The sequence below is a fragment of the Corvus brachyrhynchos genome, unplaced genomic scaffold (genome assembly GCF_000691975.1).
Source record: "Corvus brachyrhynchos isolate BGI_N302 unplaced genomic scaffold, ASM69197v1 scaffold95, whole genome shotgun sequence".
Lineage (NCBI taxonomy): Eukaryota > Metazoa > Chordata > Aves > Passeriformes > Corvidae > Corvus > Corvus brachyrhynchos.
The window spans coordinates 164,178-186,906 of NW_008238347.1; the positions used below are offsets into that span (position 1 = coordinate 164,178).

The window sequence follows — 22,729 nt, forward strand, 5'->3', positions numbered from 1 at the left end:
AGATCCTCCGAGATTGATTTTTATTATCTCCAGACATGATTTGCCTTGGAATCAATACAATAATGTAAAATGTCATTGCAAATAGAGGACATTGATCTGAGATGCATTTATTAACTCCTGCTGATAAAAGCCAAAATGAAATTGGTAAACATGATGGTATTCAAAAAAAAAGAGGCAAAATGAGTCCCAAATGCTTGAGTTAGAGTTCATCTACAAGGAAAACACACTTTAAAGTCTTGTACAGGAAATGGTTTATGCAGGTAAGGAAAAATATATCTGAATCTTTAACACTGTAACATTAATCTGAGAGAATTAGGTAATTAGCTGGTTAATCAAACTGGAAATTGCTGCTTATCTGCCCAGATCCTCACAAGGAATATCAGCAGTCAGGAGTATTTCCAACAGACGTTCACTGCTCAGGCAAAAGAGGGAAGGGGAAAGGGGCATGTACTGCAGACCTCAAAATAGGCTGAAGTTTGGAGTTAATGATCTTGGAGTCGTTTACAACTTTAATTATTCTGTGGTTCTGTAAGATCTTGTACAACATTTCCATTAGCTTCCCAGCAGCATGGAAGTGCAAACCTGAATGAAGTGAAGGCGGGGCTGGAAGAAGACAGGAAGGAATAAGTCTTTGGAAAATTTCCCTTAGAAGTAGGACAGTCTGAAGGAACTGCTAATTTGGGGGCTGGGGGGGTAGTTCTGATTTCTTCAGGGTTTTTATGCTGGATAAATATGTCAAAACCCAAATATTCCCTTCTGCTCCTTCTCCGACCTCCTCCTGTGTGCTGGGATAGATGTCTAAATAAGCATTTAGGTATTAGCTGCACCCAGCCTTGGAAACGCTGACATTATCCCTTCTCTCTTTGATCTGTCTCTGAATGCTCAATTGCACCGATTCGAGGCCAACAACAGGAGCTGCATCTCCCGAGCACGTTCCAGTTCAGTCTCTTATTAGAGTCAGACACTCTGTGCTCCTGCCGCAGCCAGGGCTGCCACAGGAGATCCCATCGTTTGCTGAGGACTGTGATACCCTTACCTGCAAGGCCCCCCTGAATCCATCCTCCGGAGCGCTTCACGCAGCCCCCGGGGCCCAACTGGGAACGGGATGCTGAGTCCACCTAACGCAGGCAGGTCTGGAAGAACCCCTGTGGTCAGTGGGAATTCTGCTGACGGGCCCCGAATCTGTGACACCGCGCCCGGCTCTCCCCGCGCCTCCCGCATCACTCAAAAGCTGCTCTGCACTGACCTAGTTTTTTGAGGAAAAAAAAAGCATTATCTGCGAGTGTCAGCCTCTGCTGAGGTTTGTGTCACTTCTGCGGTGCCACTGCAGCCCGTGTCCCGCTGTGTCACATCCCGCAGATTGATGTCGCACGCACAGCCCCGCGTGTGCCACAAGCGGCGGTCGCGGCGCTGCGGGGCTGTTTGCCCTAAACAAATCATCCCTCCCGATGGACACCCGATCAATGGCAGGGCCGAGCCGGCTGCTTTCCTCGCAGATTGGCTCATTGTGATCCCCAGGCCTTGCCCTCAATCCTGCAGCCTGGGGGGTGCAGTTGGAAATGCATCCCGAAATGCAACCCAGCATCCCGAAAGGAGCCGGGAGATGCGGGTGGCAGCTGATAAAAGAGAGAAGGGAAGCAATTACAGCCTTCCCACGGATGGGAAGTGCTGCTCAGCTCCGTTTCTTCTAAGGAAAGAAGCAAACTTTGTTAAAATCTCTCGCAGGATAAACCAAATCCACTTAATCAGCCAGAAGGACCCCAAGCTCTCGGCACTGCGCTGCAGCAGTAAAGCCAAGGGAGGTGACGCAGGGAAATCGGGGTTTCAGGCAGGACTAAAGGAGGTGAGACAAGCTCGGGTGACCCCAGTGCAGCCCACCAGCGAGGCTGGGGGAGAGCTGGGCACCCAGAGCTGTGCTGATGCGGCCGTGAGGGAGTCGGGAAAATTAATCCACAAACACCAGAGGTTTATGTCCAAAAAGGAGACAGAGGAGTCCTGGAATTCTTTATTCGAATAAAGGGAGAGGCCATGGGGCATTCCCCTGGGGTCTCCCAAGTTGTTGGAGGATGCGGCCTCCTTTTATCCCAATTTCCTGGCCCCATTTTGCTCTCTCTTTCCCCATGGGCTGAGGTACCTGAGAGGCACAGACTTTCCAAATCACCTAATACAGACCCCCTTCCAATGTGTACCCTCCCCGTTTTTCCTTTTCCTTGTGTCTCTTCTCTTTTTCTCTCAGTCCAGGGATTTAGCACGGCCTTGGGTGAGCAACAGTCTGTGTCAATCAGTGGAATTCCTATGGAATTTATGGTTCCTCCCATTGCGTCTTTCACCCCTCCGCATCTGGCTTTATCTACAGCAGATCCCAGTGTGTTTGTAAAGCCGCTCCAGCCGGGGACCATCCCCAGGAGCTCTCGGGCTGCTCAGAGCCCCCGGGCTCGGCTACAGCAGGGCTGGGAAAACCATGGAAAACTGGGAAGTGCCGCCTCTGTCACACAAAGAGCGTCCTCCTGAGAGTGCCGGCGTGGAAGGAAGGCTGGGAGGGAGCTCTGCTGCTTCCCCGAGCCTTCAGTGACACCTACAGACCGTCCCTGCCCGTGCGCAGGGGCACATCCAGCTGCGCTCCTGCCATCCCAGGGTGCTCTTCCCGGGAGCGCCAGGCCAGGCTGAGGCTGGATATCAGGAAAAATTCTCCATGGAAAGGGCTGTCCAGCCCTGGCACAGCTGCCCAGGGCACGGGTGGAGTCCCCATCCCTGGAGGGATTTAACAGACGTGTGGATGTGGCACTTGGGGACAGGGGACAGTGGTGGCCTTGGCAGGGCTGGGGGAGCAGTTGGACTCAGTGACCTTAAAAGATCTTTTCCAACCTAAATGATTCCACAATTCCATGAAAGCTGCAGGCATTTTCAGAAACACCAGGCACTCGCAGTTCCTGCAGCACCAGCAGGAGCTGTGCTGAGCTGCTCTGCCCTTCAGCAAACACACATTTCTTGATATCATTTATATTTATATAGAATATAAATCCTAGAATTCTATTATATTTCATATTCTATGTGTTTATATAAACCTATAATATTCTAACTGTATTCTAGAATATTATTCTATAAAGAATATTTCATATATATTATATATCTAAGATATTCTACAATATAATTGTATAGAATTCTAAAATACAAATTACATACCAGAATTCCATTCTAGAATCTATTCTATGTTCTAAAATTCTATACAATTATATATTCTATTTTACATATTTATAGTCATTATTTTCTTCATTCTTCACATGTTTATAAACACCTGAGAAATATTAAATTTATTAATTAATTGATTAATTAAGTATCATAACACTTACTGTGGTTGTTCTAAGAGCTCCTCTGTTTGGTCAAAAGTGAACACAAAACACAGACAAATTAGATTTGTCCAAGATAATACAGCCAAGTCCCTGAGGACTTGATCTGAAATCTCTCTAGACAGCAACAAAATCTTTCTTACCACCTCCTGTACACTTTTGATAAGGTTGAAAATCCAGGAACAGCTTCGCATCCCCTGGATTTCGGTGAGTAGTTCTGCCCAGTCCATATCTTTGTCGCTGTATCTTTGTTATTTTAGCAGGGAATTAAGCAGTTGGGCAACAGGCTCTGGAAGGTTTTGGTGTCGCGTGCCAGAGATTGAATAATGCTGGTATTATTTTAGCATGACAGCCATGCAGAGTGGATTTTTGCAATAAGCAAAAATACCTATCTCTGTATGATTTTCAGACTTTTGGTCTCATTGTTAAGCAATATTTTTCCTCCTTTTCATTTCCTCTGAGGCCCTGTAGAAAAAATTGCTGCATTTTTGTCAACAGAAATGGAAGAGAAATGTTAACTTTAGAGGCAGAGGGAATTCACAGGCACAGACGAGGAGCAGGAGACTGCATAATGTGTCATGGCTCATCTTTCTGTGCCACCACTCTCTGCTCACACTGAAGTGAAAAACAGACAATGAAACCAGTGGTAAAGGAGCTGTGGAACTCCAGCTTGAGAAAGGGATTGGTCCTGAAGCCTGGGGTGGAGCTGCTGCCTGTGCTTAACACAGAACCTGCCACGTCACAGATCCAGGTTTGGGGAATTCCCTTTGGAAATGTCCTGTTTAGGACCTTTCCTTCTGCTTCAGCTCCCTAAATGCCCCTGTCTGGCACCACATCCATGCTCTGGAAGGTTCTGTTGGTATCACTCATCATTTATATTTATTCTTTGTGGGGATCCTCCTTGCACAAGGAAAGGATTTGAGTTGTGAAGCCATCCATCAGAGAGCGTGGCCAGTTCTCAATAAACATCATAACAATAATCTCAGCCTTATCTTTCCTTTGCCAGGTACAACCAGATTAAAAACTCCTGGCTTTAATGCACCCTTTTTGTTCCAGTTCTGGGGATTTTACATTTAATTTAGGAACAACAGAACAGTTTTTCGATAACCGTGGTGAGCAACGCATGAGTGTGAAACAACTCTTTGAAGTGAGAAGATTCAAATAAAAGAATCTCTGATAAAAAGTTTTAATCAAACCTTTCAGATCTGCTGTACTCTTTTCCAGCCTTTTCTTTCCTCCTTCTTCATCAGGATGGTGGCTGGAAGAGGATTCTGGAGGGTTTATTAATAGTGTTTTAATCCAACAACTAGAGAAAGGATAAACCCAAAGATAGAATAATTCACTTGTTGATTTAAGGACCTTCCTAAGTGATCACTGCTTAGGATCTCTCTCAGCCCTACAGTGTCTCTGTTCCTCAGGAGAACAAGAATAATCCTTTTTTCCCCCTCTTTCTTTGTTGTCTGTAGATCCAACCCGGGTCATGGTGTCCCCTTTCAGCATGGATGTCACGGTTGGGGAAAGCATCGTCCTGCCTTGTCAGGTGTCCCACGATCACTCCCTGGACATTGTGTTCACCTGGTCATTCAATGGGCACCTGATAGACTTTGAGAAAGATGGGGATCACTTTGAAAGGGTAGGAGGAGTAAGTATTAAATCTGACAAAGTGGGTAATGTAGAAAAGGTGACTGATGGAAGGAACTGGATGAAGGCAGCGAGAAAAAGGGGGAAAGAACTGGAAAACTTTCAGCAGAGGTAGAAAACTGGGAAGGGTTTTGCATGTTGCTCTGAGGGAGGTTTGAGAGAGCCACAGGTCTCAGGCATAGTGACAGTCCATGTTTGCATTTGTCAGGAGTGGAATTCGGTGCTGAAAGGAAAAGGAGATACAATTACAAGCCTTGCTGTTATCCCTTAGAAAATGAAACATTAAAAGATGAACTCACAGATTGATGCCCAGGGCTCACAGCAGCAGCAACAGCTTTTCGGGGTGACTGCTCCTGTTTTGGCCCACAAAGCTAAAGTTACAAACTTTATTAATATTCCTCAGCCCAAAGGCCACAACCACGAGGTTACCCTGAGATTTCCAATGTATCGAATGCTTTGTGTCTGGGGAGAAATTCAGAGAGGTTCTCAGCATCCAAAACATCCAGAAACCTGATTAGTTCTATTCAACAGTTAATCAGACATGCACTTGGTGTTTGGAAAACAAATTACTGCTGGTGTGTGATGCAAGATTTCCTCAGAGAGTGCTGTTCTCGTGATCTTCAGCACAAAAATGCTGGGCAATCAGAATGCTGGCTGGGACACAAAGCCATGAAACTAGTGCTGATATCTCCAGATTTGGGATGGGCTTCCCTTGCAGGAGAGATGGAGACACAGCTTGGGCCTCTGGATGCCAGAGAGGGTAAAAATCGGATATCCAGAGAGAAAAAGGAGGAATCACAGTGAACCTGTCCTACACTGTCAAGTTGTTTTAGTGGGGAAAGTGCTTAACAGCCCCCAACCCTGCTCCTCTGCCCCTTGGAGGAGCCAGGATTTTAGGGGTGCTCCCTCTCTTCCCTTCCAGGCAGACTCCCATCATTTTAACAGGCCATGGCTTGCATTACTGGTGTTTTCATCAGCCAGCATAAAGTAAATCCATTAGTCACAGTGTCCTTCATGTGATAATGATGTTTAGGGCACATTAAAAAGTAATTGTAACCACTTTTCCCTACTTTATCAGCAGGACTCAGCTGGTGATTTGATGATCAGGAGCATCCAGCTGAAGCACGCGGGGAAATACGTCTGCATGGTGCAAACAAGTGTGGACAAGCTCTCAGCTGCTGCAGACCTGATTGTAAGAGGTATTTGAATTTTGTTACTGTTGTTGATGGTGGAGTAAAATTTCTTTTTTTTTTTTTTTCTCCTACCTTCTGCAGTCCCTGGGCTCAGGGACAGCCCAGCATCTTGTAATTAATCTGAGAAAAAAGCTCTGGTTCACGCTGGGGTTCACAACATCAGCCAGAGCATGTAAAGTGTTTCATGTGCTCCCAGAACAGACCCTGCCCACACACCCCCAGTACCTGCTCGTGTCCTGAACGCCAGCCCTGCACCCACTGGGCTTGTTCGTGTCATGAACTGTGCAGCAGAAGCAGCACCCAGCTATTGGCTGCACTTTCTGCCAAGAGATGTTATTCTTGTTAAGAATAAACATGATTTAGTGACCTCACTGATATATCAAGATCTATTCATTACCATGCAGAGGTAATGTGTAAGCTTGACTTTAACAGAGCTGTAATTAATTGCCCTGAGCCTGGATCCTTAGGAGAAATCTGATTTATATTTTCCCACTTGTTAACTTTGGGGAAGGCAAACTTGGGTGCTGCTCTGTCCCTGCTACCCTTGGCTCTCATAAGCAGGAGGAATATTAAATTCTTCACACGGACATGACCCTTGATGATGATAGAAGTACTGATCTTGTCACTCCCTAAAAACATCAAGGGTGTTAAAACATTGGCACAGGGTGCCCAGAGAAGCTGTGGCTGCCCCTGGATCCCTGGCAGTGTCCAAGGCCAGGCTGGATGGGGCTTGGAGCAGCCTGGGACGGTGGGAGGTGTCCCTGCCTATGGCAGGGGGTGGGATGGGATGGGCTTGCAGGTCTTTTCCAGCCCAAACCATTCTGTGATTCTCAGATGGGAGCAGACTGAACCTCAGGCACCACTCGGGCAGCAATGGCCATGGGGTGGAGCAGAGGGGTCTCTCCCTGGCTGGTGATTCCTGCAGAGCTTCACGGGTTCAATCACCCCAGCAGTGAGGCAGAACATCCTGGTCTCTCCCACCATGGTGCTGGTGCATCCCCACAGTGCCTCCCAGTCCCACCCAGGCAAGGAGAGCTGGAGCTGCCCCAGCTGCTCTGCAGGGACCCCGTTACCTCTGTCCCCAGGAGGGGAAGATGACCAGAGTGCTCCTTCCTTGAGTCACTCCGATTCTTGTGCAATGCCACAGGTCCCCCGGGTCCCCCCGAGGCTGTGACCATAGATGAGGTGACGGACACCACGGCCCAGCTGTCCTGGAGGCCGGGGGCAGACAACCACAGCCCCATCACCATGTACGTCGTGCAGGCACGCACCCCCTTCTCGGTGGGGTGGCAGGCAGTGAGCACAGGTAAGGCCCTCACCTGCCCCATGGGGAGCTCCACGGATGGAAAACTCATCCATCAGCACCCACACAGGGCTGCTTGGACCAGCTCTGGCCCCTGATGTGAAAGGCAATTTCCCTGGCTGCAGAGCACTGCTCTTATTAACTAGTTCCAGGTTTGGCAACCCAAAGATTTAGGGTGCAGTCAATGCCATTACTCACCCATTTTTCTCATGAATGTTTAAGGGAAAACAGAATGAATTCCTATCTCTTGTTGCCGTGCTGGAGATATACAACAGTAATTGTGGTCTATAAAGACATCCCTCAGGGACAGACCGTGTCATCCCACCTATCTTTAAGGAGAATTATTTCCCTGATAGAGGAAAAAATCCCATGATGTAATTGCTCATTCCGTCAGGGGTTAATTTTGTTCCAGTAACCATTAAACAGAGACAACCATGTGTTTTAAGAAGAGAAAAATAAAGCCCCTCCAAACTTTACACTCTGCTTCCAAACTGTGGCAATTTTGGAGCAGCTCTTTAATGGCAGGAATTTCTGGGCTAAAAGCACTGTGGTTTAATGCTGCCTCTTTGACTTTTTTGCAGTTGTTAAAATCTTAGAAAGATGAGAAAAAATTTATCAATCCTTATTTGTATTTATGTTAAGCCCTCACCTTTAAGGAAATCAGATTTCCCTGTGCCTGTTTCCCAGCAGTTTTTAATATCCCAGTGGGTTTCCTTGCATCCCCAGTTCCAGAGATCATCGATGGCAGGACGTTCACAGCCACGGTGGTGGGGCTGAACCCCTGGGTGGAGTACGAATTCCGAGTAGTGGCTGCCAACCTGATCGGGATTGGGGAACCCAGCAGGCCTTCGGAGAAGAGAAGAACTGAAGAAGCTCGTAAGTAGTGCTGGGCAGAGGAGTTGAGGGTGAAATCTTTGTGGAATAAATGCCAAAAGATCCCTGAGCTGTAGGAAAGCCCTGGCCCTTGGCTCCTCTGTTCCATTGGAGCCCATAACGGAACCGAAGATGAAACAGGAAAATAAATAAAAGCCTTTTTTTATGGAGGACAAATGTTTAAACTAAACAATTAGAGACTGAATACACAAGTTAATTGGCATACTTTTAATATACTATTATTGACATACTTCTAATGTGCTGTTTGCCATGGCAAATTAGTCATTTTAACAGTTCCTGGCACCAGCAGGGAAGGCCAGCAGTGTCCTGTTGCTGCAGAGCTCTGTTCTGTCTCCCTGTGGGTTTTGGGTTTCAAAGCTGTCACATCCATCTGCATCTCTTTTTTTGCAGTCCCTGAGGTGACCCCAGCTAATGTGAGTGGAGGTGGAGGCAGCAAGTCAGAGCTGGTCATTACTTGGGAGGTGAGTCTCAACCCAGCCCACAGCGAACCTTCTGTGAATTTCAAAGGGTTGGCAGTAAACCAGCCCAGGTTGCGTGACAAAAACAGCCCAGCTGTTCAGGTGGAGCTGAAGGATGTCCCTGCCCCAGCCCCTGGGCAGGGCAGCCAGCAGGGAAGTGCTGGGCAGGGACCGTGGGCAGCAGGATTTGCCACCGGCTCAGCTCCCAGCACATCCATACAACAAATTGTGGATGGCCAGGAGCCACCCGAGGGATAAAATATGCTTGGAACATCCTGACCTGGTGGAGAATGGCAGTGGCTGGCTCCCAGCTTCCTCCCTCATCCTCTCTGGGATAGAAGGCAGCAAACAGTTAAAAGCCAGCACGAGGCATGCTGGCTTTCATTGGTGCTGATGGCAGCCAGCAAGAGGAGATGCAGAGATGAGAAATGTTTAATATTCCTTAAGGCAGATGGGGTTAGAACTTTAGTCATTTGTCTGCTCGTATTTCCATGTTGTGATGCGATGCAGCTGGCATATTTCTCCTAATAATGAACTCCACTAGACATGCTAACACTTCCATTTAGCACTATTTCTGACCAAGCTGGCAGAATGAATCGCCAGAGATATTTTTAAGGTTATTAAAAACTATAAATGGGTTTTTGTCCTCACCACACAGCTCAATGTGCTAAATTTCCTCCTCTGTTGGACTAATTAGTTACGCCGTGTCTCCTAAAGATACTGCAATATGTTTCAAAAACACACATGGCCAGAACATCAGCCATTGGTTTGGGATGTAATTTGCGCAAAATATAATTTGTATTTTGACAGAAGAGTGGTTTTACTCTTTTAAATGTCCAGAGGCCTTTTCTTGACGATGTGCTCTGAGCCCTACAATACAGAGTAGGATGCAGTCACGAGCAGTAACCCGTGCTGAAGCTCTATGGACATCTGTGGGACAGTGGCCCATAATTATGGATTATTTTAATACTGGAACCTTTGTGTTTAATGCAGCTTTTTAGGGGGATGCAAGCCTGAGAGTAGGAAGCATCAGTGTGTCCAGGGTGTGTTCTTTGGGGCTTCACATGTGATCCCAAAGGCATGAGAGCAGCTGCACGTGTGTTGGGGAAGCAGGAACCGTGTCCTTGCTTCACCCCAGCAAACCTCAGGCTCTTCACAAAGCCTAAAATTATATCACCAATGGAGGCCCCATCTAGTCAGGGAGGGAAGGGAAATAAGCTTTAGAAGAAGTGTCTTCTGGAGGTGCTGCTTCCTGTTTCATGGAGCAGAAAGGCTCTGGTGCAGGCAGGGTGGGATGAATTCAGGTTGGATGTGAAGTAGGACCTCATGCACCTCCATCTCCAGTGCTGTGTTCACAGAATCACAGAACCGCAGAACTAAGTAGGTTGGAAAAGACCTCTGAGATCATCAAGTCCAACCTATGAACGAAGAGGACCAAGAGGAATCTCCAGGGTGCAGCCAGGGAGGTCGGTGTGTGCTGAAGCTGCTGTTTGTCCCTGCCCACAGACGGTGCCCGAGGAGCTGCAGAACGGGGGTGGCTTTGGCTACGTGGTGGCCTTCCGGCCCTTGGGCACGGTCAGCTGGATGCAGACGGTGGTGGCCTCGCCGGACGCCGCCCGCTACGTGTTCCGCAACGAGAGCCTGCCGCCCTTCTCGCCCTACGAGGTCAAAGTGGGCGTCTACAACAACAAGGGGGAAGGGTCCTTCAGCCCCGTCACCGTCGTCTACTCAGCAGAGGAAGGTAGAGATGAGCCCTCCCCACCTCCTCTCCCTCCTCTGTGCTGCAGGGTTTGAAAGGGTTTGGTCTCCACCTTGACACATCCTTTGATACCTCAGCCTTGCTCTGATTTATAATAAATGGCGAACCGTGATTAATTCTTTTCACAGTCATTAAAATAACATTAATCGTAATGAAATCTTTTGATATTAATGGAAAAGTAATATGTAATCTGGAAAGAATTCCGCAGAGATTTAGCATGAATTAATGTCCACTGATTAGAAAATGTTCCCACTTGTCCTAATTACAGTACATGGTATCCTGGGTTGAGTTTAGTAATGACATCTTATTATTTCTGAGGGAGAGGCCCGACATGGCCTGACAGGCCATCGGTTTGAAATGTGGACATTTGTTTGTTTCCTTCCTTGTGCAATGAAGAAAATGAATCCCCTGACGATTGGGACTAATTGAACATAGAATTGAAAATCCTTACTTCTGTTTTTAACTGCCCAGAGCCAACGAGAGCCCCAACCACTGTTTTGGCCAGAAGCCTTTCTGCTTCAGACGTTGAAGTTTCTTGGGCTCCCCCGTGGGAGAACCAGCACAAAGGAAGAATACAGGGATATGAGGTATGGGAGACAGAATGCAGGATCCCTTCAGCAGCAAGCCTTGAGGGGACACAGAGATGTCCTTGTGCTGCTCCTACTGCCTTGAGTGTGTTCCTGAGGTGGATTTGCTTCCCTTTGCCTCTTCAGTGCACAGAGATTTCTCTCACATGGTTAAAAATTCCACCTTTCTGTGTGGGATCTGGCTGGAAATGGAGCCCTCCCTGAAGGTGCTGCCATGGCCAGGCCTGGGGAGGGAGCACTGCAGCTGGGCTTGTCCCCAGCAGGGACAGGGATCGTGGCAGGGAGCAGGAGCTGTCCCTGGCAGCAGATCTGGGTCAGTGACAGGGACAAAGGGGTGCTGCCAGCCCGGGGCTGGGCACCACCACAGCCCTGCTCTGCCTCCCAGGTCCGGTGTTGGCAGCACGACGAGAAGGAGGAAAACGCCAAAAGGATCCGGACGGTTGGGAACCAAACATCCACAAAAGTCAGCAACCTGAGGGGCAATGCCCTCTACCACCTGGCAGTCAGGGCCTACAACACGGCCGGCACCGGCCCCTCCAGCGCCGCCGTCAACGTCACCACCAAAAAGCCACGTGAGTGTCGGCAGGGATGCCCTGCGAGGGCCCAGCTGCTGCTCCCCTCTCTCATTTCCGAGCTCTCTTGAGTCTGAAGGAGCTGTCAGACTTGCCTTTGCCAGGTTTTTGTGCAGAAGATTTACCAGGCTCAGGCTTTTTATTTTACTTTTTTCGTGAGGCTCTTCCTGGTGTTAAGTAAGCAGAGCATGCAAAACTGAAATCTCAGCCGTGCAGGCAAATTAAATATTTATCTCAGCATTCAAGAGGGCTTTTTTCCTCTGGTTTCAGGCATGTTGAGCAAGTGACTGAATCCTTTTTTCATTTAAAGCCCCGTGTCGTGTCACACCTCCCGTGACCCTGAGGACACAGATCAGTGGAGCAGCTCGTTAGCTTTGCAGAGGGACAGGGCTGAGGCAGGCTCAGCTCTGCTGGGAGAAGCCCCACTGGCACTGGCAGGGATCCAGCTGGGAATTGGTTCCCCTCAGTAACGGGGTGCTGTGTGTGTTTTGGTGTAGCACCGAGTCAGCCCCCCGGGAACATTGTGTGGAATTCATCCGACTCCAAGATCATCCTGAACTGGGACCAGGTGAAAGCCTTGGACAACGAATCAGAAGTGAGGGGCTACAAAGTGAGTATTTCCATGGTACTTGCATGATCTTCCAGGTCAAATCTGGGGCATTCCTCCAAAACCAGAGGCCATGCCCTGTGTAGCACAAGCACATTTCTTTTCTGCAGCTCCCACCTGCAGGACTTCGCTCCTGCCTTCCATGGAAACTTCCCAAAGGCTGTAGTTGGCTCCTTAATTGCAGATAAATAAAATGCTTTTTAAATAGTTCCCATTTCCTTCAGAAAGCAAAGCCAAGAGGAAAAGAAAGAGAATCCTCATTAGAAGAGGTTTTAATAGGACATAATTTAACTAGAGAGAAACCTTGGGAAGAATTCAGCTCCACCACCTTCCACAAGGGTTCCATTTCACCCAAAAAGATGTTGCCCTGGGGGCTGAGTTGTGCAAACATTTCCTACCAGAGCCTGAGCCAGTGCAGGACCTGGCCATGCTCCAGGTTCTGTTCCCAGTCTGGAATGCCAGCAACTTGGCAAGCCTGTGCCAGCTCCCCTCAGTTCCTGCACCAACTTTTAAGTGTCTTTGGTGCTCTGTATGGGCTTATCAAAAACAAGTAATTTCTCAGGGTTTTTAGTCCAAACCTCAGATGAACCTCAGCAATCTGGACCAGCTTTTTACTACACATTTTATGTTTGAAATGCAAATTAAGGAGCTGGTTGAAAGAGGGAGAGAGAGACTCGTCACCCTGAAAAAGCATCTAGAGGGTTTCTAAAACATTCTCCTTTAACTTACTGTTAGGGTAGCACAACCAGATGGATTTATTTCCTGAATCATAGAAAAACATTGCTTATTTTTCTTCTTTTTGCCTAGAAATCTTATATTTTATGTCACAATTTATGATATAAATTAGTACAACTCCCACAGCTCAGAAGGTCATTCACAAAAGTCATTTATTCTGGGAAACCATTGGTGGCACTGCATCAAATATCCCAACTCAGTTTCCAGAAGCAGCATAATAAGGAGTTTCTGACCTCTATAAGTAAGTTTTTACTTATACAGGGGTTTATTTTAGCTTGACTAAGGTAAAAGTTTCTCTGAGGGGCTCCACCAGGTACCGGTGCCGTGTTCGGTGCTGCTGATCCTCCTGCCAGTGTCACCCCCCTGCCCAGGCACTGCCACCTCTGTGCTGGTGTCCCCAGCAAATCCCACGGGTCCCCTCTGTGACCAGACCATGCCTGAGCATCAGGGGCAGGAACAGAGCAGCAGCACCTCTGGACACCCTGAGGTGGACGACTCTGAGGACAGCAGGTGGCTCTGCCCTTTCTGCCTCCTGTTCTCTCCCCCTTGGCTGCAGGTGTTGTACAGGTGGAACAGGCAGAGCAGCACGTCTGTCATAGAGACAAATAAAACCTCAGTGGAGCTGTCCCTGCCCTTTGATGAAGACTATATCATCGAGATCAAACCCTTCAGCGACGGCGGCGATGGCAGCAGCAGCGAGCAAATCCGAATCCCAAAGATATCAAGTAAGGATGGGAGGGACTGGGGTCTGTGCCACAGGGTCCCACCAGCAGATATTCCAGTCCCTGGCCCTGATGTCATCCCAAACTCAAGATTCAGCCATAAGAAATGCTATCCTAAGTAATTCTATTTGTATTTAAGGTTTCCAGGCACTTTCCCCTCTCAGTTCCGTGTTCATATATGCATTGAATGTATTGTTTCACTGCAATTCACAATAATCAAATACAGCATGCAGAGGCTTCTAAATTTATAAGGCTACTATACAGCCATATCCCATTGTGTGCTGGATGCATAAATATTTATTTAGGGAAATGAGGTGGTGTAGAAGAACAAACACAAAGAGTATTTTATTACACAACATGGCTTTTGCAAAATCTCCATGTCCCATCTTCCATTAATAATGTCCCAGTTTACAAGCTGCATTAAATCAGGAGCCTCTGCAATGCAGGAATATGGCATTAAAATTACAGCGATGTAAAAAAAGCCTGGGTGAGAGCAGAGTTCTCCCCACCGTGGCTGTGTAAGCCATGCAGAGGAATTTAATCAGCAGCACAGGAGAGGGAAGAGGAGCTGGAACACGCCAGCTCCCATTTGGCTCCAGGCCGTGGGTCACTGAGCAGATACACAGCTCCTCCGGGGTGGGAATCCTGCCAGGCTGGTGCCACAAGGAACAGCTGGAATATGGTGCAATTGTGAAAAAATACCAAATAATGATAAGCAGGCAGTGTGTGAAATAATAGAAGTGTGAAAGGAGCCCCAACACAACAGGGACGGGAATTGAAATGAAACCAAAAATTCAGTTGGAGAGGTGACTGTAAAGAGGAGGGTGCTGAAGAGGAGGAGGGGGCTGTGCATGGGGGCTGTGCGTTATCTGAGGAGTGGAATTTAAACCGCGGGGGAGGTGGGTCAAGGAAGAGTTCAGGGATGGTTCTCTGCTCACCTCTGTCTCGTTCTCCCCCTCTCCCTCTCTCAGACGCCTACGCCAGAGGCTCGGGCTCGTCAACCTCCAGCGCCTGCACCCTGTCAGCCCTCAGCACAATCATGATCTCCCTCACAGCCCGCTCCAGTTTATGACAACAATGACATCAAGGACTTCTTCTTTATAATATAAGCAGCATTTAGCTAGTTGTTTTGGAGACACCCAGTACTAAGTAATATTGTGGTTTGAGTACATCTTACTACTGGAAAAAAAATGTTTATGCTTCTTTAGGAATGGCATTATACAGTACTTCCTCAAAGCAAATATAGCTTTGTCTGAAGTTTCCTTGGAAACTCTGCAATGCACTGAAAACATCTGTAATATGATGTTACCAAAGCAGTTTACATATGTCCTTATATGCATATTTTTTATTATATATTTAGTGTTTTATAGAATTTTTTAAAGTTAACATATGATGTAGATATTAATTTTTTTCCTCTGCTCTAAAATGCTACGGACGACATTATCACAAAAATATTGTTTGGGATTTTTTCCTTTACGATGGAGAGTTCAAAGTTGTTCTTGGCAAGTTGGCTGGAGCTGACTGTACAGTTTTACAGGGCAGAACTGATCCAGACCCAGATTGTAACAGGCTGAATTTCACTGGCAGTTCCAGTGACTCCTGTGTTGAACCAAGTGCTTCTAACACACGTTTCATCCAGAGCTCTGAGCAGGACAAACTCCAAACACTCACAACAGCAGAATCTTGGAAAACCATGTGGTTTTTGGTTGGTTGTGGACTACAGGACACGTAGCCAATATTCCGGCATCGTGCAGCAACGAGGGGCTGGCGTGAAATTGCTTTGTCTTGATCATAATCAGCATCAAAATGGGGTGGGAATGAAGATCCTGCAAAGCTGTGACCTCTGCCTGTGGTGACACTACAGGACGGCCACCGGAGCAGCAAACGCTGCAGGCTCGCTCAACCCAGCTCAACCCACCTCTGGAGATCTAATTCCAAGGAAATTCCACACCTTTGGGGATTAATTCCGAGGAAACCAGAACACAGCCACACTGAGACATAAAGCTGCTCTGGGCTCGTTCTTTGGGACACAACTCCTCATCCTTGGTAACTCCACTCTCCAGACAACGCTCGGGAATTTGGCCCAGAGCGGGAGCAGTGCCACCCCGGCTCCAGGTTATCCATGGAAAAGTGGGATCTCCTGGAGATCCCTGCTGGAACTTTGCCTTTCCTTAGAAACTCTTCCCAGACGCCTGGAGGCAGAAGAGAGTCACACCAGAAAATGACAATATCCACACTGGAATAATTCTTCTCAAGAGAAGGACTGTTTGTTACTACGGGGAATTTTGTAAGTTCGGATGGGATAACGCTGGAAAAGGCAATGGAATTTTCTACACAATTTTCAACTTTCAATGTGCTGCAGTGGTATTTTTTCTTTTTTTTTCCTCCTGATAGCTTGAATTTGCCTGTAACTTGTCCTTTTTGCTTACAAAATAATACAGTTAACTTTTAGACCTTCTAAATATATTTATTCAGTAACTCATAATCAGGATTCCACTTGTGTAAAAGTCAGGGGTGTTGACCAGAGAAATATTGTCAGTATTTCAAGCTGTGTTCCTTTCTTAGTTTGATATGGTTACTTCTATGTAAAAAAAAAAAATAAATAAAATAAGAAAAACCTAAAAAAAAAAAAAATTCACAAAACCAAGAAAAATGAAATGAAAAAAAAAAAGCTTCTGTAGTTTTCTCCCCGGTGTAAATGATATTTATCAGTGATCTAGCAGATGTAATCTTTTTTTAAAGGTATTGGTAATAAATATTCTGTCATTTGTAAAGATACCTGTCTTCCAGGAGCCTTTTTCCTCCACTTTTTGTTCTTCCCAGTGAGAAATTTCACCTCAGAGCCTGCTGAGACTGTCACTGATGTGAAGATCCAAGAGTTGGTTTAAGTCAAAACTTTGTGGAGGCAGGAGAAAAAAAATCCATTTATACATCTTGGGTCTAATTCTGCTCCCAAAACTGACCAAAAAACGTGAGCAGGTGAATTTTGGGTGTGTTTTGTAGAGCCGAGAGCTGTCCAAGCTCATGGGGATGGTGCTGTTGGAGCATCTCTGACCCCATGGCTGGAGCAAAGCCCCTCCAGAGACTGCTTATCCTGCGCATTCCTGAGGTTTGTGGGAGCACTGCTTGAAACCGCTACATCCACCAAAGCCACTAATCCTTTCAGGGGCAGGAGCTGGATGGTTCTCTCTGCATTTCAGAGGAGCAATGCAGCTCTTTGCAATCAGGGAAGCATAAAAATAAACCGGCGCAGTAGCACAATTCCACGTGCAAAAAGAAACGTGAAATTGCCATTTCCAGAGGCGGGTGAGGAGCAGCTCTTGGGGCTGCTCTCCTGGAGGCAGCAGGGAAGAGCTGGGAAGGATGAATGCACGGGGTTGGGAGCTGGGTTTGAAGGGAAAAAAATTAGGAATGAATATTTCTCTGCTGTGGGAATGGGGATGGAGATCTGGGGTGGTGGTGCCAAAACTTCACATAGCCCCCCGTGTGGCCTGGGATCCTGGACAAATTCCCTTTTCCCTCGTGCTGCCTGGAACAAAGCCTTTGCTCCAGGGACCATGACCGTGAGGAGGCAGCATGGCCAGGAATTGTCCTCATCCTGCACCCTTGGTTCTCCAGCACAGGGGAGATCCCCCCACACCTCTGCCACTGAAGGTGAGTGGGCTGGCCCTGCAGCCTGACTGGGGAAACACAGCTACTCCTGCTTTACACCAGGTTGGTTTTACTTAGCAGCATGTGTATCAGTGTGGCTGGTGGCTCTCCAGGCTGTCCAGCCCTGCCTGTCCCCAAGAGGACTCATCCTGGAAATACCAAGGACCTGACATGCAAAATGTATTTAAATATATTGCATTCATCTCTGCAATAGCTTGCCATTAATGGCAATGGAATTATATGTAGAAATCTTAATTATTAAGCCACTTGAAGGCATGACATAAAGTACATTCCAATAAGTGAATTCTCTCTAGTCTCATTTTTAGGATTTCACTAATGAAATTCTGATTTTAGATTGGTAAAGTTGGGCCCCTCAAATTCATTAAAAGCATGTGCAGGAGAGACATTGGAGGCACAAACGTTTTATTAATGAGCTACATTAATTTTGATGGAGCAGTACTACTTCATCCAGATGAGAACTGGCCCATTTATTATAATTATTTTTAGTCTGTGGTACCTGGGAACTCCATTTCTTTAGGCACCTTCCACATGACTTATTGGCTGGATCAAATCTTTATTTTTATTCTTTGTTAACATGTTTAACCCAGCTCCATGGACAGCAGGTTTCTTGGAATTAGAAGGAATTCTGCAAGACCAGAACTTCAAGGGCCACAGCCAGGGAGGGCAAAGCCTGAGGTTTATTTGAGAACTCCCTCAGTGCATCACAGAACACAGGGAAATAAATTAGAAACTGGGTCTCAAACCCAGGTCATTTAAGATGGAACAACAGAGAGCAAAGGAAAACAGGCTGCAATACTGGGCTTGGATTTTCAGAACTACTGGAGTTCACACCCAGGAGGAGCCCAGCTCGTTCAGCTCAGAGTCTTAAGAGCAGCAGGAAGTCCTTGGCACATTTCCTTATTGACTTCCCATTTGCAAACTCTCTGTTCCCAGGCTGGTTTGTTTTCTTGGTGCATTTGAGGAAGTTTATCTGTTTGTTTCTCTTCTTTTTTCTTTCTTCCCCCACTTAAGCTTTAATCTCCCGTGCCAGGAAGCACAAACAATCCCTTGTTGACCTCTTGTAGATGCTGCCAGCCATGTCAGAGCCAGCAAAGGAGCCTTGGATGGGAAAGGAGCCACCTGTGAGTGTCCCATGCCTGCCCAGTGCCAAGGTTCCTGGGGAGCAGCCCCCTGGGCCGGAGATCCCACCCATCCCAACAGGATTCCCACACTCAGGAGAGTGAGGACACAGGTGAAGCTCTGTTTCCTACTGAACTGTGGTACCTGAGGGGACAGCAGGAGCAGACACAGGGTTAGCTTTGCTCACAGGAGCAGTCAGGCTCTAATTGCGCATCAGGTGCATGAGCAAGCTGACTTTTGTCTTAAATAGCCTAAAAAATCCAGAAGTTTTGGGGGTTTATAAAGTCCTGAGACAGATCACAGAATCACAGAATATTCTGAGTTGGACAGGACCCACAAGGATCGAGTCCAATGGTCACTACAGAGACCAAACCACAGCCTCAGTGTGATCAGCACCATGCTCTGACCAGCTGAGCTGATCCCAGGGGTTTCCCTTCATCCCAAATTGGTGCTGTTCACTTAACAAAGCAAGCTTTAAGTGCCTTTGAGCATTGCAGAGGACACTGGCCCTGCACAGTCCCCACACAGGGTGGTCTGGCTGCACAGTCACACCTGCCTTGACCCAGGAATTGCATTTCCATGGATGCTTTTCAGGTGGAAATTCACAGTGTCTTTACAAAGTGTAATCAGCAAAGGCCAGGTGAGTGTCCCTGCTCTCATGATGGCCTTGCTGTGCAGCACTGGGGATGACAGAGCTGAGGGTGACGGCACTGGGGGGTGACAGCATTGGGTGCTTCACAACTTTTTTTCTTCTTTTCCCAGTGTTTGACCCCCCTTGGTCACTCCCAGGACCACCTTGCTGCATCCACAGGACCATGCCAAACCCAGTTCACATCTCCAGTTGTCAGAGTAAGGTAAAACACATATCCAAAAGATTAAGCTGCCACCCAGAAAAAAAGAATCCATTAGCTCTTTTCCAAGCTTTTTTTTTCTACACAGCCCTTGTGCCATGTACTTAAATCCTGCTTGAGCTGGCACTTTTTGTTTGGTAACATCTCAAGGCACTCATGGAAGCAAGTTCTCCTCCCCAGTGGGAACAGGGACACAGGAGAGGTGACACAGAGCCCTCTCCAGCATTGGTGGGTTACATTGTGGGGACATGGAGCATCTCAGAACACGGAGTCATCGAGGACGCTGCAGTAGAGGTCTTCAGCCAGGCTGCCCACCTCAGTCTCCGTGGAGCTGGTGCAGGTCCGTGCTCTCTGCAAAGCAAACACCCCTTTGAGCTGGGAGCTGGGAGCTGGGAGGGTGGCTTGGGCTGGGGGAGAGTTAAGAGTTCAAACTGGTGCATTTAGAAGGGATTAACCCAAAATGTTTCATGGTTTAGGAGCTCAGAAGCATTGGGTTCAACAGGAGATTTAGCTGAGCCTCTCACAGAGCTGCTCATCCTCTGTCCCCTGAGCCCTGCACCCCCAAATCTCCCATTTGCCACACCTCTGTAGCCAAGGACAAAGAGCACCAGGAGGAGATGGAGGGCACAGAATCACAGAACTCTGGAAAAGACCTCCAAGATCACCAAGTCCAACCCTCAATCAGACCCCACCACACCCACTAAATCCCATCACAAAGGGCCACATCCACTTGATTCTTCAACACTTCCAGGGTGGGTGACTCCACCACTTCCCTGGGGAGCCTTTTCCAAGGCCTGGCAGCCCTTTCAGTGAGGGAACATGGTATGAGCACGGGAATTTTTCTGAATACGTGGCAGCAAACCCCATTTCTGGGGCCACATCCTGACAGAGCTGCACAAACCAGTGTGCAGGGCTGGTGAGCTGCAGAAGAAAGGAGCAGCTGAGCTGCTGGGAAGCCCTGCAGGGTGGCAGGTGACAGAGCAGGGATGAGCAGGTTCCCACGGGCCAGCACCGTGCAGGGCTTTTCGTCACCTCACCTCCTGTTTACACCAAATTTAGGAACTGAATGTCCCCAGCAAACAGCTTCCCTCTCCCTGGTGATCTCAGCAGGGACCTGGGTCATGTCCTCACCTCTCCTTGCCAGTGCCACCAACCTTGTGGCTGTGGTGCCAGCAGAAACCTGAAGCTGGTGTCACCTACCATGCCCAGCTCACTTCAAGTAAAGAGACAACTGCAAACAAGGCAGAGCTGCTTCTGAGGGTGTCAGCCTGCCTTTGCAAGCTCACATTTTCTAGCTGCAGCGTTAATATTTGCTATTTCTCATATTCTTAGTTGTGATGTCCCAAGTCATGGTATTTTACACCATTTAATTAAAAACAAACATTATATGATAATCTTTTAAGCCTGTTTGCTCGACCAGACCATGGAGTAAGAACAATATGCAAAAAACCAAACCCCTGTTCCAAGGGGACAAATGAAAATCAAGTTGCTGAGCAGCCCTTCCCCTGAGCAGACAATGAGGGTTTATCTCATCTGTAAGGTAAATGTATTTATCAGAAGTGACAGCAAACGTAGAAAGGCTTAAATCCAGCTTAACAGCAGGAGCAAAACGTTTTTGAATTGTTAGGCTGAACAAAATCAGCTCTCCAGGAGTCACCCTCCAGTCCCGGCCAAGGCAGAGCTCTCTGCCTGGCTGTGGAGAAACTGCATTTCCCTGCAAAAGGCAGAGCCACAGGTGTGGCTGAAATTCAGTGTATATGAACAGAGCACTCAACAATAGCAGTTAATCCTCTTGTTCATTTTTTTCCCTTCCCCAGACACCACATCTGCAAACGAAGCCACATCCAGAGCTGCAGCCGACTGGGACCTGTCCTGGGCAAAGGAAGCGGCCACACAGCGAGGTGAGAATCCACCACGGCAGCGAGGATGGCAGAAACAGCCTCAGGAATTGCTGAATTCCATGGGTTCAGTGGCCATGGCGTTATCCAGTCAAAGGAGACGATAGATATGATATGATACTATGATATAATGGTCTTGGAGGTCTTTCCCAGATTTAATGACTCTATGATCCTATTTGCTCCCAGCCTTACAGGGAAAAAAGCAGCACAGAAATACAAGCATTCCTTCTAGTTTCAAAAAAAAAAAAAAATTCTTTAAATTTAAAAAAAAAAAAAAAAAAAAAAAAAAAGAAAGAAAAAAGTAACTAAAATATTATTTTACCTCGTAGTCAACTGGGAAGGGATCTCGGAATTTGTTGCTGGGCGTTGGGATGGGTGGGAACAGTTTGCTCCATACGTGGTTTCTGTAAGAAACAGCAGTGGAGGGATGTGAGGGAGCCGCCGTCCCTGAGGGATGTGAGGGAGCTGCCGGCCCTGAGGGATGTGAGAGAGCCGCTGTCCCTGAAGGATGTGACAGAGCCGCCGGCCCTGAGGGATGTGAGGGAGCCGCCGGCCCTGAGGGATGTGAGGGAGCCGCCGGCCCTGAGGGATGTGAGGGAGCCGCCGGCCCTGAGGGATGTGAGGGAGCCGCCGGCCCTGAGGGATGTGAGGGAGCCGCCGGCCCTGAGGGATGTGAGGGAGCCGCCGGCCCTGAGGGATGTGAGGGAGCCGCCGGCCCTGAGGGATGTGAGGGAGCCGCCGGCCCTGAGGGATGTGAGGGAGCCGCCGGCCCTGAGGGATGTGAGGGAGCCGCCGGCCCTGAGGGATGTGAGGGAGCCGCCGGCCCTGAGGGATGTGAGGGAGCCGCCGGCCCTGAGGGATGTGAGGGAGCCGCCGGCCCTGAGGGATGTGAGGGAGCCGCCGGCCCTGAGGGATGTGAGGGAGCCGCCGGCCCTGAGGGATGTGAGGGAGCCGCTGTCCCTGGGATGGCGGGCCCCGGCAGCAGCCGGCTCTGCCTGCGGCACCTCCTGCCCCTCCTGCTCTGCCAGCAGCCCGGTCCACAGCGGGTCCCAGCCAGGGATACTGGTCCCCACTGGGGCCGGGCAGCTGGGCCGCTCCTCACAGGACACCTCTGGGCCCTGGGGACGCGTGGGTGACAAGGAGGAGCTGCCTGAGGCTGTCCCCGGCCTCTCCCCCGCAGCCACAGCTGGTCCCACCCAGTGCCGGGCTTTTAGGGCTGCCTGGTGTTATAAACATATATTGTAATATTGACTTCTCGCAGTATTAAGGTAGATATTATATAATGTTAGAAATGCTTTTGCTGTGTGGATGTAGTTTTCTTTCTTTTTCCAAGAATGTTAGCAAGTGTGAGCAGGTAAGAGAACCTCTAAG

General features: G+C 48.2%; 2 protein-coding genes across 4 annotated transcripts in view; one reads left to right on the top strand and one right to left on the bottom strand.

The window, feature by feature from the left end:
• CNTN4 (contactin 4) overlaps positions 1–16,596 on the top strand; it is a 176,508-nt gene extending 159,912 nt beyond the window's left edge. For 2 of the 3 annotated variants that reach the window (XM_017735222.1, XM_017735223.1), the window contains exons 13-23: positions 4,814–4,989; positions 6,067–6,187; positions 7,329–7,487; positions 8,211–8,360; positions 8,769–8,839; positions 10,343–10,577; positions 11,067–11,182; positions 11,568–11,754; positions 12,252–12,364; positions 13,653–13,821; positions 14,790–16,596. In XM_017735222.1, the coding sequence (XP_017590711.1) occupies positions 4,814–4,989; positions 6,067–6,187; positions 7,329–7,487; positions 8,211–8,360; positions 8,769–8,839; positions 10,343–10,577; positions 11,067–11,182; positions 11,568–11,754; positions 12,252–12,364; positions 13,653–13,821; positions 14,790–14,890 (1,598 nt within the window). In that variant the 3' untranslated portion in view covers positions 14,891–16,596. The remainder of the gene's footprint in view (positions 1–4,813; positions 4,990–6,066; positions 6,188–7,328; positions 7,488–8,210; positions 8,361–8,768; positions 8,840–10,342; positions 10,578–11,066; positions 11,183–11,567; positions 11,755–12,251; positions 12,365–13,652; positions 13,822–14,789) is intronic. The other variant, XM_008634445.2, reaches the window with a different exon arrangement.
• A 1,279-nt stretch (positions 16,597–17,875) lies between these two features.
• Positions 17,876–22,729, bottom strand: part of IL5RA (interleukin 5 receptor subunit alpha) — an 18,187-nt gene continuing 13,333 nt past the window's right edge. The window contains exons 10-11 of the mRNA XM_017735224.1: positions 21,681–21,762; positions 17,876–19,811 (exon numbers count right to left, since the gene is read on the bottom strand). Of these exons, the coding sequence (XP_017590713.1) occupies positions 19,719–19,811; positions 21,681–21,762 (175 nt within the window). The 3' untranslated portion in view covers positions 17,876–19,718. The remainder of the gene's footprint in view (positions 19,812–21,680; positions 21,763–22,729) is intronic.